Raw genomic sequence first — 17,462 nt, 5'->3', positions numbered from 1 at the left:
AAGCTCAAAAGTCTCGGAAGACGTCAAGCCCTTGAAAGAATTTTTCAAAAAGTTGGAACCTGATCAGTGAGGAAGCAAATTCTTGTGAAACAGCTGCGCATGAATTGTCTCTGTTATCAGTCCTATGACGCCTTGTCGCATTCATGCCATCCTCGGCAAATGGCTCAACCACATGAGCATAGATAACAAATGCAATTCATGAATCAGGTCAAAACCGTACCGTCAAATACTCGTTCTCGTCCTTTACTCCAGCACGTTCTTGAGATAACGGCACCGATAAGTCAAACGATGGTTCCCTATCTCGGAAATCCCGATAACCAAAACCCCCGGACGTTCTCGGCCTCTCGGTGATGCGGATACTAACAAATCGGGATACCGGACAGGGCCTCATAAACGCCAGTGTGCGTCGTATTCTTCCCCATCTTTTGTGAAGGAAACATGCAGCAGGGCATCCTGCAAGAACTGTACATCATGTCACCTCGCCCGAGGCAGCCGCAGGATGCATCTCGAAGACAATAGGGTAGGTATGTGTGAGACAGTAGGAACAATGCAAACTCCACCAACTGCTACGCTGCCCGGATGCTTCAACAAGGTTTCATTCCCAATTCGCCTAGGCCATGCTATTTCCACTTTCAGCCTCCATCAAAGTTGACCCATCACATCTCAAAATTCTTTCCTCTCCCCCGAGCCTCACCTCACTTCACGTCCAGCGTCTTGAGGTACTCCTCCACGTCTGTCATCTCGATCCCTCTCTCTGCATTCACAGTCTTGCTCTTGTCCCACGCGACGCCGCGCCCTTGCGCAAAAGTGTCCCTGTACTTGACCATGGTGCTCGGGTCCTCGTCCATCTGCCGCTTCAGCTCGTCCTTGTCCCACAGCTCTCGGTGGAACTTGGTCCCCAGGCGGGCCTCGACCAGATCCGCCAGCGCCCCGTACGAGATGGTGTCGCCGGCCGTGTAGACGACCTGTCTCTGGATCTCTCTTGGATCAAGTACCACCTCTGCCGTGACACGCCCAATGTCCCGCGGCGTGGTCACCGTGATGGTGTTGTCCCAGCTGCCTAGTGCTCGCACCGTCCTCTTCTGAAAGTCAACGACCCCAAAGGCCTCGAGGAACAGGAAGCTCATAAACAGCCCCGTCGACACAATGACCCAATCCACCTCGCTCTGCGCCCTCAAGCCGCGGCGCACCTCGAGCTGCTCGTCAAACAGGTCCTGCGAGCTCCCCTCGCCAATCACGTCGTAGTCCATTCCAAACTGCCACGGAAAGTAGCGCTTCACTTTGGCCTCGAAGACAGCCTCTAGAAGCTTGACCTGGGTTCCCGCCGGCAGGCCCATGCCGTTGCACGAGACGACAACGTCAAAGCCGGAAAAGACGGCCGCTAGCTCGGCCACGCTGGCGTTGACCACGTCGGCGGCCTCAAAGTCGGCGCCGAGGGCCCGGATGTGCTGGATCAGCTTCTTCTTGTCCGGGGCAGCCGAGTCGAGCGTCGCCTGCCTTAGTAGTACCGAGATCCGGGCTCGCCTCTCCTGCCGGAGCGGGTGTACGGCCAGGGCCTCGAGGACGCTGAGCCCCAGCTCTCCGGCGCCGAGGACGAGTATGTTGACGTTCATGATGCACAGTGAAGGGTCGTTGAGGCGGTCCAGGGCTTGCAGGTTTGCGACCGAGAGTTTGAGAGGCGTCTCCTGATCTTGTTGATCCGTCATTCTCATGGCTGAAGGGGGCGATGGTTCGTATATAGGCTATAGCTTATTCTCCCGCCCATTACGTCGATTTACCGCTTGTGATCCAGAGTCGCCTCCTCTCCTGTGTCTGTGGGGTTTGACCTGCCGATCTGATGCGTTGGGGATCCGCTGATGTCACGCTGAGTGGCGCTCAACAGGCCCCGAGGGCCGTACGAGACAACTCTTGGCCTTGGTTATGCTCGGTTCTACCTCTTACTTATCCGTAATCTCCGGGCATGAGGCTATTCTCATGTTGCCCGTCCTCTCTAAGCGAGTATTGATTTGTAACGTCATTCGTTTAGTCTCATGTTGGACCTGGTATTCAACGTTGAGTCAATTACAAAGCGTCTTCGCTTATCCTCACAGTCGTGCTAAAGCCGGGCCATATCCCGGACATACAGGATTGCAACTCTAACCATTTGTAAGCCTTGAATGCTACATTTCGAATGCGGAAATGGAATTCTAGATTTGAACTTGAATTTATTCATTCCATCCATAATAATGGGCTAGTCATTAAACTTTCAAGCTAACGCAGGGACCGGCCTGCTGCCACAAGACGCCATCGCTCCCAATGCAAACCACAAATGGAATTCAATTTTTTGCGTGCCTTGATCTTGCTCCCCTTCACTTTGATACTGTCTTCTTGTTGGCGAATCCCACTGACCGTGTCTTGAGGTCAAACACCACGAATTGCGCCTTGAGGAGAATGTCTCCCAGGATTGCGAATCCGATACCTTCGGAACTTTGGATGCCGCCGTAGCAAGTATCCTGCGTGAGACGTCCATAGTTGATGTAGTGTCCAGGGACTTTGCCTCGGTATTTGCCCATGCCAAAGTAGTAGTCAGGGAGCTTTGATGTACAGGGGAATGTCCACACTCCCTGCTTAGGATCGAGTTTGGCTCCCTTGACCTTCCTGTAGTATCCCGTGACGATGAGGTTGGGCACCAGGAGGAGTGTTGTGCCAGTGTCGACGATGGCCGAGTACTTGTACTTGTGGTAGGGGGCGCCAGTTCCAATCTGAAAGCCCTCGACTGTAAACTGCCACCAGGGGCTGCTTTTGTCGACAGTGTTGAACTTGATGGTCCCCGAGTACTCGCCCTGGTTGATGTAGCCGAAGTTGTAGTTGCCTGCCTTGCCCTTTTGCAGGTTGGCTGTGAAGACGGGAAGGGCCAAGCTCTTCTGGACGTTGTCAAAATACGTCTTTTGCACCGCGGGTCGGACAGTGTTGAGGCTGGTAAAGGCAAGGCCTACGATGCCATGAGAGAACTTGTCCCGTGCGATGCCTTCCGAGACCTCGGTCGCTGACTGCACTGCTTGCTTGGTGACGTATGTGTTGCCGACTTGGACTCTGTCTGTGTAGACGATACCGTTGGCGCCGGTGCCATCTCCGTACACGATGCTCCACGTCTGTCCAGAGAGTCGTCTGCTGGTCTTGGACTTTTCTGGCTTGTAAAGAATGTGGCCAGCCTGGTCAGGCAGGTATGTGTCGGTCGAGAAGACCCAGCTGCGATGAGTTAGTTGAGTCGCTAGAATGGCTTCTTAAGACTTACAAGTCAGATGAACCAGTATCAAAGTTGAGGTAGGTAGTCTGAGGTGGTGTGCCAATCTTGACGGGGACAACGTATTGGGAGTCGTAGTACTGGGGAGGTGTTGCTGAGGCTGTGCCCTTCATGTTTCCTGAGAGAGTCAGACATTGTTGATACAATCCATTCATCTTTACTCACCAACTTTCATCTTGAACTTGTCGTTGGTAGCCTTCTTCTTGGCCGCCAAGGCCTGCTTGAGCTTCTTGGGTACTGGCTTCTTGTACTTGTTGAACACCTGCACCATCGCCATAGTGCCATCGGGTTGCTTGTAGTGACTATTGGTGACCTGGTCAAGGGAAAACTTCTTTCCATGGGCTCGGGGCACCAGGTGTGTGCCGTTATCCTGGGGAACAAGGTCTTCGTCGATTTGGGGGACCTCTTCGCTGTCTGCATCCTCCAGGGGGGCGGCGTTGGCGTTGACGATACCTGCAAGGAGCAGGAGGGCAACAGAGCTGAACTTCATGATGACTTGCGAAGGTAATGATTGATGTCTGTAGTCCTCGGCGAGAACTGAAGTGAGACGATGGGGCGCCAGGACCCTGATATTTCAAGACATTCGACCATAGGGCCAGCCCAGCAGTGCGGTAGCCCACGAGGCCGGATCAAGGGTGACGACGCCTTCGAGGCAATTCTGGATCCCGATTCACGGCATTCTGGCCAAGCCTGGAGTAGGTGAAGCCATCGCGGAGAGCTTAACGAGGAATGTGGCCCGTGTCCAAGGGGATAGCTGAGGAATGCTCCTGAATCCAGTAAAGTATGGCTGCCCGTCCACATTCCCAACGACTTGGACTAGGACTAGACCCGAGAAATACCTTTGACGGCGGCCGAGACAAGGCACCTCCCGCCAAGCATGGCTAGCGGACGAAGGCAACTCCGGGCTTGGTAACTGGTGCCGGTATCTGATTTGCTCCCGGACGAGCTGATATGGTTTTGAGTTGCCGGTCCAGAGGCCCGATCGCCAGGAACTCGCCCTCATGGAGGCCACGTCGATACCCTGTCAGACATATTGAGGTAGTGATCGACGAGTATCGAACGGTCCCCAAAGCTGTTGGAAAAGACCCTTTGCAGATCACTTGATCTGGAGCATCGTTGCTTTCCGCTCGGGTACCTGCGCAGCCACGCTACCACGCATGCAGGTCCCCAAATGTCATGGCGATAGTGGCGTCACCTTGACATGGCCCAGGCTCCCAGGGAATGAACTGACTGACTTGACATTTCGATGCGAGCAGTGGTGGAGCTGAAAGCCGAATCTCGTCTTGGCTCTTGGGAAGCTGGCCCGGGAGGAGGCCCGGGAGGGCGAGGCTGAAGCCATCTCCGCAATGAGGCTCACCCTATAGCAAGGCTGTGGTAAACACCAAGACGGTTGTCAACACCATGAGCTGTCATATCAGACATCGTCATCCAGTAGTGGCAATGGCTGGCGATGATGCAAAGTGATACTCTATGGCTCATCCATCTTGAAATTCGCCCCTGGTGAGTCACCAAATACAGCAAGTCAACCCCACTAAAAAGTCCCTAAAAATGCACCTTCCGCACACAATTTACGACTGGACGAGACGATAAGATAACGTTTTTGAACCCCGCGACAACTCAACTTCTCTCAAGGTTGCCCACAAAATTCCACAACGCCTCTTGAACTCTTGTTCTCTAGTCTCGAACCCTTAAACTTCACGACATACTCGCAAACTGTCATCCTCGACATCATCGAGCGAATCCTTCACGATGGACTCTTCGGCAGGCGATGCCACCGCCTCCCCGGCTGCTCCTCATCAGCCGCCATACAACTACACGGCCAACCAGGGTTACGAGAAGACAGAGGAGATCCCCCGCGAGCTGCAGACCCAGAGAGAAAATCCTGCTCCCGAAGGCCAGGAGGACGACAATGATCTCGACGACATCTTTGACGACGATGAAGACTTTGACGAGAAGGAGTGGTCCGCTGACGGCGGCGACCTGACAAAATCCTACAACCGCCAACGCAGCGCCCAAGACGGTGCCGTTCTCCCCCGTTCAAATCAGCAAAAGCCCACCGCAAACACCTTTGCCAGCATCGACGATCAAGTCTCCGCCCTCTCCAAGCACGCCGCCAAGATCCGCCTCGACTCGGTCAAGCAGGATGCCGACAAGGACAAGGACAAGGCAGACCGCGCCACCAGCGAGCAGGTCCTGGATCAGCGCACCCGCATGATCCTCCTCCAGATGATCAACCGCGGCTCCGTCAGCGAAGTCCACGGCGCCATCAGCACAGGAAAGGAGGCCAACGTCTACGGCGCCGTCCTGCACGACGATCGCACCGGCGAGACCACCCAGAGGGCCATCAAGGTCTACAAGACGGCCATCCTGAGCTTCAAGGACCGCGAGCGCTACATCACCGGCGAGCACCGTTTCAAGGGTGGCTTTGACAAGGGCAACAATCGCAAGATGGTCAAGCTCTGGGCTGAGAAGGAATTCCGAAACCTGCGCAGGATCTACAACGCTGGTATTCCCTGCCCAGAGCCCATCAACCTCAAGCTTCACGTCTTGGTCATGGGCTTTCTTGGCGACCGCAAGGGCTGGGCCTACCCTCGCCTCCGTGACGCTGTTCTGACGGGTGACGATGTGGATCAGCAGTGGCATAAGCTTTACGTCCAGCTGCTGGGCATCATGCGCCGCATATACCAAGTCTGTCGCCTTGTCCATGCCGATCTTAGCGAGTACAACATTCTTTACCACAAGGAAAAGCTGTACATCATCGACGTGTCGCAGAGTGTCGAGCCTGATCATCCCCGGTCGCTCGAGTTCCTGCGTATGGACATCAAGAATGTGGGCGATTTCTTCCGTCGCAAGGGTGTTGATACGCTCGCCGACCGCGCCATCTTCAACTTTATCACGGCACCTGAGGGAGCTGTTGAGGAACCTGCCATGTCCGAGGCCATTGAGAAGCTGTATGAGACTCGGCCAGATGCCACGAGTGAGGACCACGCTGCTCAACTGGAGGTGGACAACGAGGTGTTCCGAAACCAATACATTCCTCAGACACTAGAACAAGTCTATGACATCGAAAAGGATGCGCAAAAGGTTAACCAGGGCCAAGGCAATGACCTAGTCTACAGCAACCTCCTGGCAGACCAGGTCATCGCTCCCAAAAAGACAGAAGAAGCCGATGAGGGGGAAGGCTCCACATCCGACACTGACGGCGAGGGTGCATCCCTCGACGACGACGACGAGTCGCACGATGAGAGCCGGTTCGAAAAGGGCACTCCCCGCGGGCGACGCTTCGAGGACAAGGACGAGAAGAAGGCTTGTGCCCCCCCTAATCCATCGCCCCTTGGCGCCACTAACCCCCGTTTTCTCTCAAACAGGCACACAAACAGGCCGTCAAGGAGGCCAAGCGCGAGAAGCGCAAGGAGAAGATGCCCAAGCACCTCAAGAAGAAGATAGTCGCCAGCACCTCTCGACGGAAGAAGTAGACAAGAAAACAAAAGAACAACTTACTTCATTCTTGGGACATTCCTCCAGCCGCCGTTGAAACCATGAGGTCTGAATGAGTAAAATCTCCGAGATCTTCAGCGGTCGAGACGATTCATTCAAATCCCCCCACGGGACTCACGATACAAAAACCGCAATCGGATGATGAGCACTGATTTGTCGCCCGTGGCTTGTCTCACGGCCGAGACGGTTTATCACCCCGAGACACTTGTGTTGACGGGTGTGTAGCCTCCGGCCGTAGACTGCCCAGCGCGATCTGAACGCCTTCAGGGCGTCGGGAAGATCAAAGAGAGCGCTGACGATTGCAAGGTTTTGAACCAGAGCTGCCGTGGGAGCCGTTCAAGTGACGGCGCCGGCGCTTCTTCCTCCCCTAAGGTAGAGAGATCCAGGCTACTCAAGCCCAGCTCATCACATCGGAAAGAAAGCACCGACCAGAAAAGCAATGACTTGAATATTACCATGATTTTTGAAATCCCTAGATGCGCTTGGCTCAAAAGCAAGTTGCCCTCCCGAAGCCGTTCATGCCGTCGCGCCATACCTGTTGTGCATACAATCTCTCCATCGCCCAACTGAAAGATCCTCCGTCTATAACCCTCTGCAAGGTGCCAGGTCCCAAATTCCCAAATGCGGTCGTGTTACACAGCTTCGCCCTGAGCCATGCTAAAAGTAGAACTGCTGCTGTGGCTGGCCCGGTGGCGGCTGAGCCAGAAAGTCAAAGTTTAACGAGTCCATTCCCGTATTCCACGGGTCCGGCGATTCTGAAAAGGCAATGCCGGGTCAGTTCTGGACCAAGCTGCTGCGGGCAAAGTACGAGAGAGAGATACTTACCACCCCAGATGGACTCGTAAAGATCCATGGGAGCCATGTATTGAGTGGGATCGACATTCATCGTGCCCATGCTGTCGAGATTAATGTTGTTATTAGCCTGCACCTGCTGACTATACGGGAGGCTAGATTTGTAGAGTGTGATTTTAGAAGAGTTTACACTTGGAGAGAGGAAACGACTCAGTACTAACCCAGTAAAGTCTTGGATGGCAGCGCCTCCGTTCTGCATCTCTGCCATGGCCAGGGCGGCATCCTCCCGCGGGTCGGCGCTCTGTGGGACGTTGCGGAAGTGCGGGTTGCTGGATCCGGCGAGCTGACCCCCGGGTCCGAAGGGGAACTGAGGCGTCCGGCTGCCGCTGCCGGCGGCAGAGGCGTCACCCTCCTTCTTGAGGTGGGTAGGCACCACGGAGCCATGGTCGTAAATGTTCTTGAGAGCCGTCAGAGCTCGGTAGAGCGGCCCGGAGAGCTCAATGTCCTTGTCCGTCGTCATGACGTGAGGCTCGGGTGAGCTAACGTCCTTAGCCGCCGTGGCAGACAGGGCTGCGATTAGGTCGCCCTGCAGCTGCCGGACTTCGGGGTCGGTCTTTGTCTCGCAGAGTATTCCGAGCAAGAGCGCTGATGATAGGCCGTGGTACGTAAAGGCCCAGCTCCTCGTCGGAATAGCTGATAATTGGTGCATCGCCAGGAACATGCGGACGGTTTCGGTTAGGTTGTCCTTACAGCGATCGGCGAGGCTCTTTCTCTGGTCTGCCTCAAACTCGCAGTCCCTCCGTAGCGCCGGACGACAGGCTACCGAGATGACAAAGGAAGTATGGAGGCGAATGGCGTAGTGTTGTAATCGATCAAGGGCCGTCTTGCAGCTCTCCTTGAACTGGAGTTGTGGCGAGGTGCGACTCCGAAGGCTTTCGACGGCCTCGCAGTTGTCGACGATTTGCGTGTACGACGAGCTCATCATTACATCGGGGTTTAGGCGACGCGAGATGATTTCCATGAGGTGATACATGGTCTCTAGGTATGAGTAGTTGCCGTTCGGCGTGGGTGACATGACAGGGATGGGACAGCAGGGAAAGTTGGTCATCGGACACCTAACAAGGGATTAGGAGATCAATCACATCAGCGCCTGGTCGAGCTCACCTGTCAAAGGAGAGCGACGTCAGAGTATCGTGCCAAACGCAGCTCCACCATAACCTTCGTCGGATCATTTCTTTCGATTGCGTGTTCGGGGGCGTACTGTCACGGCTGTCGCTGGGTGTTGTTCGGTGCAGACCTAGAGACTGAGCAAGACGACAGGTCAAACCCATCAGCGCCCACGACGCCTCGGCCTTCATGTCGTTGAGTAGTACAAAGCTGGTAAGAAGAAGTGCTTGGATCGAATCGAACGAAGGTCTAAAACCAGTCAGCATCGCTAACTCGAATGAGGACGAGAACCTGTCGCTACCGGAGAAGAAAGTTGCCCAGCCGGAGAAAATGGAAAGAAATCTGGATGTATCGCTGAGAGTCTCTGGTTCGAATATGGTAAGGAGATTCATGGTACTGTGAGCCGACGGCCAAGACCGCAAATAGTATGGCCAGCCATGATGCTTGGACTGGCTTGGTCGACTTGACGCCGTTAGTCGCGCTCCGGGAACGATCTTCAAGGTAAACCATGAGCTTGGACTCGAGATCGTCAATGTCCATAACGAATCCCCAGAACGGCTGCGGTATTTCCTTGTACGCACGGAACAGCCTGGAGAGCTTGTCAGCACTACGGTCCGGGCTGCCTGTGGTTGTCGCCATTGTGGTCGCAAACTCACTTCATGACCTCGCGATCGGACGGCAATTCATTTGAAATGTCCTGCGTCATACGCTGAAGGTGATGGGCCGACATCAGCGGGAACGGCGCCGACGTGTCCAAGCCCAGGATGGACCTCATGTCTTGGCGGATGTCGACGCTCTCGCCCTTGTTGATGGGTGAAGACTGCTCGCGCAGCAGGGCGGGAATGCTGTTCTGGCCCAGATAGCGGTCGCCCGCAGGCTCCGGCTCATCAAGGCTCGCTGTAGTGTTTCTGTTAGCTGGTGGCCTGACCCGAGGTTATTCAGATTTTGCGGACGCCCACCGATGGTCCGTGGCCAGCTGTCCTGGCGTTCAACTTTGCGCACGCTCTCGTCGGGTCGAGAGTCAGAAAAGGAGTGCGTTCTCTTGCGGTTGGTCACGCTGGCCTCTGAAGGCGCGGCTGACGCTGAGTGCTTGGCCGTTGAGGAGCGGTTGGGCTTATAGGAGCATAACCGAGGATGTTCTCTCTTGACGCAGTTTTCACAGGGCTGCTTGTTGTCGCACTTCACCTTGCGCTGGCGACAGGGCCAACATGCGGTACCTGGAGCATCGGTCAGCGGATGAGACGGGCCGGGCGGCGCGAAGCTATTCACATCGCGCCGTGATCTCAAGACTCAACTCACCATAGCGAACCTTGCGGTGAGAATGGATGATGCGACTCGCCTCCTCTGGGGTCAACTCATCAATGGGCACCCGCTCGTCTGGGCTAGGGTTCTCAGCCATGATTAAGCGGGTGGGCGGCTCAGAATCGAGCCACGGAGCCAAACAGACGTCGCGATGGTTCTGACGAAGCAATGTTTTGATACCAGATGAGGCTTCACGAATGCCGAATTCCGAGCGTCTCCATGCGCGATGCGGGCGAAGAGGGGAAGATGCGGCGGTGATGGCGGGGCCGGTTCGGCTTTCAATTCAAACAAGAGCGGCGGCGTTTTTCGGTTGGAGAAGGAGGAGCCTTGGCAACCTGTTTGGTTGGTTGGGGCGGGTGAGCGGGAGGGATACAGTACGGACAGTATGAAGTAGAGGACGGTGTGAGGGCCGATCTCCGGGGGCGGGCTGGAGGCGGTTTCGGATAAATAAAGGCCGTTTCCGGGCCGCAGCCCAGCTGGCAGCTGCCCAATAGCTCCTGGCACGCGGGTCAGGAAATGAGATACAAAAGGCGGAAAGCTTAGCTCTGACTCGTCTAAAATGCTACTCCTTTTGAGAATAATTTGTAAAAAGATACTGAAATAATAGAAGAAATATCATCAGAAACGGTAATACTCTAGACTGTTCTTTTATTATGCTTATGACATTTTAGCTATTACCCTTTGGGCGAGATAACCTGATGCCTCAGGTTGGTTGACTCATGTGCTTTGGCCTGTCTGTGGGCTGAGCCAGAGGCGAATTGAGTGAGTGCTGAGACAAGAGACAACATGGCTGGCGGCTGGCCTCACGGCGGCAAGCTGCAGCAAAGTGCAAATCCTGCGACAAGCAAACATCCAGAGCCCGGCACTTAATCAATGCGACTACTTTTCACATCATGTCTCGATATTCCTCACGTGGTTTATCCCCTTGCTCCCGTTCTCTGCGCGGGGGCATACCCATTCACTGTCCATCCCATCTCTACCACACTCTTCGCCAATCTCTCTCACATCTGGGTCCGCTACCATCTTTTTGTCCAATCACCTTCCTTTTTTTGTGATTTTCAAGCTGTTTGCTGCTCTGAACCAGTTCCTCGAGGCTGCGACTCCCAGTACCACAGGGCTGAGCAGGTTTAGCGCCAGGAGATATCTGGCGCATTGACCAAAACCTTCGCAACGACCTCACCTACAATCGTTGGAGCGCCACGCCGTGGCTGCTTCAATCGCATTCATTTTGACTTTTGGCTTTCTGCGATAAGTTCGTCATGTCGACTGCCCTTCCGGCTTCCCGGAGGTCTCAGGCGCAAGAGGAACTCAATCGCACAATCCGGTCGCTCAGCTTTGATTTCCAGCTCGACCTTGAGCTTCCCGACCCGACTCTGTCGCCCAGTAAGCGCCGGCTACAGCGTCGCACAAAGGAGCAGGAACGTGCGGATGCCATCTACCGTCGCGCGCACTACCTCAAGTTCAAAGATCCCAACCGTCTCTCGAGATGCTTTGGCCGGTTCCGCGAGCAGGCCGACGAGCATCTGAGGCATTGGATCGAAAAGCCCCGCGCCGACCCTGACACCACTCCAAGAGCAACCAATGGCCCACATCGTTCCCGCTTGAGCCCCGAAGAGCGGGCCGAGCTCCAGGAGTTTCTCCTCCAGCTGCTTAAAGACGACAACCTTGTTAACCAACCGCGAGCGAGATACTCGAAGCGTAATTCGGATGAGTTTCCGGATCCCAGTGCAAAGCGATACAGAAACTCCACAGATGGTCCTGGTGCAGAGTCGCCCTGCAACAGTGTCGATGACATCCCAGTTCGATCCAGCACTTCGAGTCGCTCATTCGCGGGACGGCCCGCAGCTCACGACGCAGGTACAGCTGCTGCTACCACACGCTCTGCCACACGGTCTAGCACACACTCCAATGGCGTCCAAAGTGCCACCACCAGCTTTTCCAATTCGCATGCTTTGTCTTTTGGAAATCGTTCCTTCAATTCCAGCAAGGTTTCACTCGCTCCAACTGTCTTTTCTGCTGTCAATGATGACTGTGCGGCCAGTACTCAAACAACTGTCATGACCAACCAGTCATTTAAGGATCCTCAGACTTCGTTTTCTCGCAGCATACGACAATTCGAATATCAACCCCCTGCTGAGCCTGTCAAAAGACGTGTGGATTACGAACCGGTACCCTTTTCGGTGAACAAATATGAACACCAAGGGCCAGCTGAACCCGTTGATGAGCCAGTGCTCCCGCCTGTGGTATTCCCACCTGTGGAAAAACCACGGCCTGTCATCCGGCCTCAGCCCCTTGATATCAGATTTGAGGTCCCTATTCGATCCAGCAGTCCTGCCACAGCCTACTCCAGCGTCCCAGAAATGGCTGAACTGGACACGCCAGTTCTCGGAACTCCAGTGTTTGCGAAAGAGCCGCCATCGTGTGCCTTGGCTGGTCGGCTACGAAACATCTGGCGTGAGTAGTTCACTTGAGAGGGCTTGCGACCACTTACTGATTATGATGTAGCCAAGTTTCCAATTCCTGGATTGAACCATGCTCCCTTGATCATCTTGTGGGAGCTCACACGAGCTGCGCTTCACTGCCAGGTGGACTTGTCTCAATGGGACATTGAATACAAGCCCAATGATACCTGGCATGATCAGAGCAAGTTTCGTGGTCAGATCTTGCTTTCGCATCGACTTTTCGTGGGTCAGGGACTGCCCCCCGCTTGTGAGCGCGCTGCCTGGGACGCAGCCTTGGGCACTTTTGCAGCCCAAGACAAGACGGTCGCCTTGATTGCAGAGCTGGCTTACAACACTGAGAACTCTGGTTCATTGTACCGGCTCAAGCTTCAGCCGCCTCGACTTGAACTTGGGCATCGACTGGGCCGTCGATTCGGTGCTGACCGTTTCATGGAGATTGTTATGCCGAACCCTACTTCCAGAGATGCTCCGGACGTTATCAAGCAGGACGAAGGGGGCCCAACCAAGGTCATAAGATGGCTGACTGACAGTTCCCATTATTTTGTAGGTCGTACATGGGTGCCGTTCTTTACGCGTGACGCAAAGAAGACGGTCAAGGATCCCAAGCCTCCCCACAAGAGCATGACGATCATGCAGGAGCGCGTCTACTTCTTTGCAACTGACGGTATCAACTTCCGTCTCCCTGGTCATCAGTATCCACCACAGGAAGAGGCAATAAGCCCTGGGGATCGCACAAAGATGCGGCGCTGTGACCTCTTGAACTGGGCCATTGGCGTTGAGCGCAACTGTCGGCAGCCCGTTCCGAAATTGTTTTCTCGACTTGCTCTTAGTGAGTATCCCAGATAGATGATGTTGATGCTGGCTGACCCTTTGACCAGACCTTAGTAAAACGGTCCCCACCATTGTCCTTGAGCCGAACCAGTTTCGCCATCAAGACACCAAGTTGGGCTTTCACAAATACATGAGGGAAGAAGACAAAAAGTCTCAGCAAGACATGGGTGATGGTATCGGCCGAATGTCCCGAAGCCTTGCTCGCAAGGTGGCGACTCGTCTTGGTCTCTTGGAAGCCCCTTGTGCGTTCCAAGCCCGTATCGGCAGCGCCAAGGGGATGTGGATTGTCGATGTTGAGGATGACGGGCTTGACGACAGCGATTGGATAGAGACATACCCGTCTCAAAGGAAATGGGAGTGCGACTACCTGGACGTTCACCATCGGACGTTCGAGGTGCGTGAGTGGTCGAGGGAGCTGAGGCCGGCAGCTCTCAACCAACAGTTCATTCCCGTTCTGGAGGCTCAGGCTCCCAGACCCCGTCTCATGCGGGATGCCATCGCCGCTCACCTGGTCAATGGCCTTGATGAAGAGATTGGTGGCCAAATGGCTGCCATGGCTCACCCCACCAATCTTCGCGGCTGGACACATCGTGGATTCGATCGCTCGAGTGTTGGTCATATCCCATTCTTGGGGGGTCTACCAGAGCGAGATGAAGACGTCATTTCGTACCTGCTAGATGCAGGCTTCGAGGCTACCAAGTGCCGTCATCTGAGGGACCTTGTCTGGAGCATGCAGAAGCGGCAGGCGGATCAACTCAAAGCGAAGATGAACATCAAGATCCCGCGCTCAACCTATGCGTACATGGTTGTTGACTTTACTGGGACATTGGAAGAAGGGGAGGTTCAACTTGCTTTCTCCTCCAAGTTCCAAGCCGACGGCGAGTCAGACACACTACTGGATGGCATCGACATTTTGGTCGCTCGAGCACCAGCCCATTTTGTCAGCGACATCCAAAAGGTCAAGGCAGTATTCAAACCTAACCTCAAGCGGTTGAAGGACGTGATTGTCTTTTCTTCCAAGGGAAAATCGCCACTTGCTGATCTTCTCTCTGGCGGTGACTACGACGGTGACAAGGCTTGGGTTTGTTGGGATCCTCAAATCGTCAACAACTTCAGCAATGCGGCCAAGCCTGTGGAACCTGACCTTGTGGAGCAGGGATATCTTCGAAAATCCAACCCAAGCTTTGAATCGATCCTGAGCACAAGCATTGATGTGGACAGTGCCTGTGCCGACTTCCTGCACTCGGCTATTTCTTTCAGCATGCAGCCATCCTACTTGGGCATCTGTACCGTGTTCAAGGAGAAGCTCTGCTATTTTGAAAGGGGCGTCAACAGTGAACGAGCCGTGGCACTCAGTACACTGGTCAGTCTTCTTGTCGACCAAGACAAACAGGGTCTGCTTTTCACACGCGAGGACTACGAACGACTCAAACGCGATATGAAAATGCAAGGCAAAGACCCCGAGTACCACAACGATAGAAGCTCGACGTACATCAACAGAGATAACTCCAGTCATATTCTTGACTACCTCAAGTTTGATGTCGCCGAAAACACCGTCAGAATAGCGTTGACGAAATTCTACAACGCTCTCCACAGCCACGAAGTGTACGCCTGGGACAAGGACTTGGCCCGTCTCAATGATGAGTTTGAGGCCCAGAAAGAAGGCTCCAGGATCATTAAGAGACTGATGGAGGCCCTGCACGCCAAGGTCGCGGAAATGACCAAGGAATGGAAAGTGACAATGGCCGCCAGCAAGGCTGACACCCAAAACAATGAATTTGGTGCCAAGGTTAAGGAACTCCACCAAAAGTGGTCTTCATTCCAGCCGCCAGCCGAGCTGATAACTTCCAGACAAGTCAAGCCTCTCTTTGATTCCTGGAATGGAGACCCAGCGCTGAGCAAATGGGAGCTGCTCAAAGCATCGACCATGTTCAAGCTCGGCTACAAGTTTGCGTACAACATGGTCTGGCGACTCTCGGGTCAGCAGTATGCGTGGATGAAGGCCATGATGTCTCGTGGAGGATCCGACGTGAGCGCCGTGGCCGTCACGGCAGAGATGTGGAGTATCCTTCGACCAGACAACAGGCGCATCGCGGCGCTGACTGCTCGACGACAGGCTGGACACGACAATGAGAGTCTGGCAGCGCTAGAGGAAGTGATGGAGTATGATGAGGACGGTACCCAGATCGACGATGCTTAGAAGCGCATCGGCCAGGCCAGTTCGATCATCTCCAACACTGATTCTTCAAGAAGCCGGGACTCTTGATTCAGCTATTCTTCACAATTTGGCGTCGCTATGGATAGGGAGGCGTTTGGGGTTGGATCCGACGGCCGTTGCATGTGCCTCGTTTGGCGCCAGCACTTGAGCACCGTTGGATGATGGATTTTGTTTTTCGTATGGCGTGTTGGTTCGATACCCTGGTGTCTTGTCACATAATGCTTCATAGGTGCTCCCAAGCCTTGATACATGCACGCAGCTCTTCTAATTGGCCCAACTGTCCGAGTTTCACTTATTGTGAATCAACCATGCGCAGTCACATTCCACGCGACTTGGCGAGACATTTCAAGAACTGGTTGACAAACAAGACCTATCTGCTGTAGTGTCTATCGATTGGCCATTGGCCATTGTCCTTTCTCATCTGCCCCCAGCTGTGATGCGTTCAGGCTGATGCATTTGAACAGCCACCTTGTGTTTTAGTTTCCTTCTCAACTTTCATCCCCAGAATGTGGCATTGTTGCCCAAGAACCCCCCCAATGTTCCCTTTTGCGTTTGAGGCCAAGCAAAATATGTGTGTAGCGTATAGTAGCTCTACCGAGCCTACCGTCCCATAACGTCTAGTAATTTAGGTAGGGACATTGTAAACAGGAGATCCGTTCCCAGAACCAGAGGAGCCGCTACCCCCAGAGCTCTCCTCCTCTTCGTCTGAGGAATCATCCGAGTCGTCGCCTCCAATTGAACCCTTGCCTCCGACCTTAACGCCAACGTTGAGGTTGAGGGAGCGCAGGAGACCTTTCACGGGAGTCAAGACATCGCCAATAAGGCCGCCAAGGAGTCCAGAACCAGTACCAGTACCAGCGCCAGTTCCGGTTCCAGTACCAGTTCCTGTGCCGGTGCCAGTACCAACTCCACCAAGGATTGAGTTAAGAATGCCCTGAAGACCAGTGCCAAGGCTAGGGTCAATGTCGAGGAGACACTCAAGAAGGTTGGAGAGGCTCGACGTGACGGGGGTCAAAGAGCCGCTTCCGATTTGACCTCCTCCGACTCCCAGGGTACGGGCGACATTGCTGACGGTCTTAGAGAGACCTGAAACGAGGGGGTCGAGGATATCAAGGACTTCGTCGTTATAGTCACCGCCTCCAATGCTGGGGAAGCCGGTGAGGCTGTCGACAACTCCATCGAGCAGGCCTGTGATCGTCTGCAGGAGGTCCAGGCACTGCTTGGTGCCGTCAGCCCTGGTGATGCCACCGGTCCTGATTCTGAGAAGAGTGTTGTCTGGCAAGAGTTAGAAAGCGCAATTGTGTCCTTGAGATGGCTCACCTACCAATAGTATTGGTGTGGCCCTGGATGTCGCCCAGAAGACCTTTAAGGGTCTTGACAAGCTGAGCACCCTGGTCATTCCCACGCTTAGCCTTAGCCTTGCTATTCGTGGGGACCTCGACGTTGTTGGCGTTGCCAAGCAAGGCGTCGAGGAGGGGTTGAAGATTGAGAACGAGAGTTAGGGTGTCGCCATTGACGGTGGCCTTGTTGTCACCACCGCCGAGACCCAGATCTCCCAGAGAAAGAGGCTTTTCAGGGGCAGGAGCGGCGATGGCGACGGTAGCCAGGGCAGCGGCGGTAAGGAGCGTGTACTTCATTTTGAATGTTGGCTTAAAAGAGTGTGAAAGGAGTGTGTTGGAAATGTTGTTGTACTGGTTGATGCTGTGAGGATGAGGAGAAGAAGGAGTTCTGGTCGGTGAAGGATGAGATACTTATACTCATCTTTCTCTGGTAGATGGACGTGTTCAAGAGTCGATATCCAGGGGAAACTGAGGTCATACTCGTCAACGCAGATCCTCCTCTTGCCAAAATCCAGTCGACGATCACATCACGGCCAACATATCCACCGGGGAAAACTCATAGCTCTGCT

General features: G+C 54.4%; 6 protein-coding genes across 6 annotated transcripts; 2 read left to right on the top strand and 4 right to left on the bottom strand.

The window, feature by feature from the left end:
• Nucleotides 1–695: 695 nt before the first annotated feature.
• On the bottom strand, nucleotides 696–1,712 carry NCS54_00619000 (NmrA domain-containing protein; the record flags this gene model as incomplete). The annotated part of the gene is made up of 1 exon (XM_053151663.1): nucleotides 696–1,712. One exon carries the CDS (start codon nucleotides 1,710–1,712, stop codon nucleotides 696–698), a length of 1,017 nt encoding a protein of 338 aa, XP_053007638.1.
• A 636-nt stretch (nucleotides 1,713–2,348) lies between these two features.
• Nucleotides 2,349–3,773, bottom strand: NCS54_00618900 (Peptidase A1 domain-containing protein; the record flags this gene model as incomplete). The annotated part of the gene is made up of 3 exons (XM_053151662.1): nucleotides 2,349–3,228; nucleotides 3,275–3,401; nucleotides 3,449–3,773. The coding sequence occupies 3 exons, from the start codon at nucleotides 3,771–3,773 to the stop codon at nucleotides 2,349–2,351; spliced, it is 1,332 nt and encodes a 443-aa protein (XP_053007637.1).
• Nucleotides 3,774–5,032: 1,259 nt separating this feature from the next.
• On the top strand, nucleotides 5,033–6,759 carry NCS54_00618800 (Serine/threonine-protein kinase RIO1; the record flags this gene model as incomplete). Its single annotated transcript, XM_053151661.1, has 2 exons — nucleotides 5,033–6,589; nucleotides 6,652–6,759. 2 exons carry the CDS (start codon nucleotides 5,033–5,035, stop codon nucleotides 6,757–6,759), a joined length of 1,665 nt encoding a protein of 554 aa, XP_053007636.1.
• Nucleotides 6,760–7,438: 679 nt separating this feature from the next.
• On the bottom strand, nucleotides 7,439–10,139 carry NCS54_00618700 (Hypothetical protein; the record flags this gene model as incomplete). Its single annotated transcript, XM_053151660.1, has 8 exons — nucleotides 7,439–7,536; nucleotides 7,607–7,728; nucleotides 7,795–8,688; nucleotides 8,738–8,989; nucleotides 9,042–9,329; nucleotides 9,397–9,637; nucleotides 9,694–9,957; nucleotides 10,040–10,139. 8 exons carry the CDS (start codon nucleotides 10,137–10,139, stop codon nucleotides 7,439–7,441), a joined length of 2,259 nt encoding a protein of 752 aa, XP_053007635.1.
• A 1,162-nt stretch (nucleotides 10,140–11,301) lies between these two features.
• Nucleotides 11,302–15,535, top strand: NCS54_00618600 (RNA-dependent RNA polymerase; the record flags this gene model as incomplete). The annotated part of the gene is made up of 3 exons (XM_053151659.1): nucleotides 11,302–12,496; nucleotides 12,548–13,333; nucleotides 13,383–15,535. The coding sequence occupies 3 exons, from the start codon at nucleotides 11,302–11,304 to the stop codon at nucleotides 15,533–15,535; spliced, it is 4,134 nt and encodes a 1,377-aa protein (XP_053007634.1).
• Nucleotides 15,536–16,178: 643 nt separating this feature from the next.
• NCS54_00618500 (Hypothetical protein) lies at nucleotides 16,179–17,190 on the bottom strand (the record flags this gene model as incomplete). The annotated part of the gene is made up of 2 exons (XM_053151658.1): nucleotides 16,179–16,828; nucleotides 16,878–17,190. The coding sequence occupies 2 exons, from the start codon at nucleotides 17,188–17,190 to the stop codon at nucleotides 16,179–16,181; spliced, it is 963 nt and encodes a 320-aa protein (XP_053007633.1).
• Nucleotides 17,191–17,462: the final 272 nt, after the last annotated feature.

Source organism: Fusarium falciforme, chromosome 4 (assembly GCF_026873545.1).
Source record: "Fusarium falciforme chromosome 4, complete sequence".
Taxonomy (NCBI): Eukaryota; Fungi; Ascomycota; class Sordariomycetes; order Hypocreales; family Nectriaceae; genus Fusarium; species Fusarium falciforme.
Note: the sequence above shows the minus strand (reverse complement) of the source record. Positions and strands in the feature narration are given on the sequence as shown.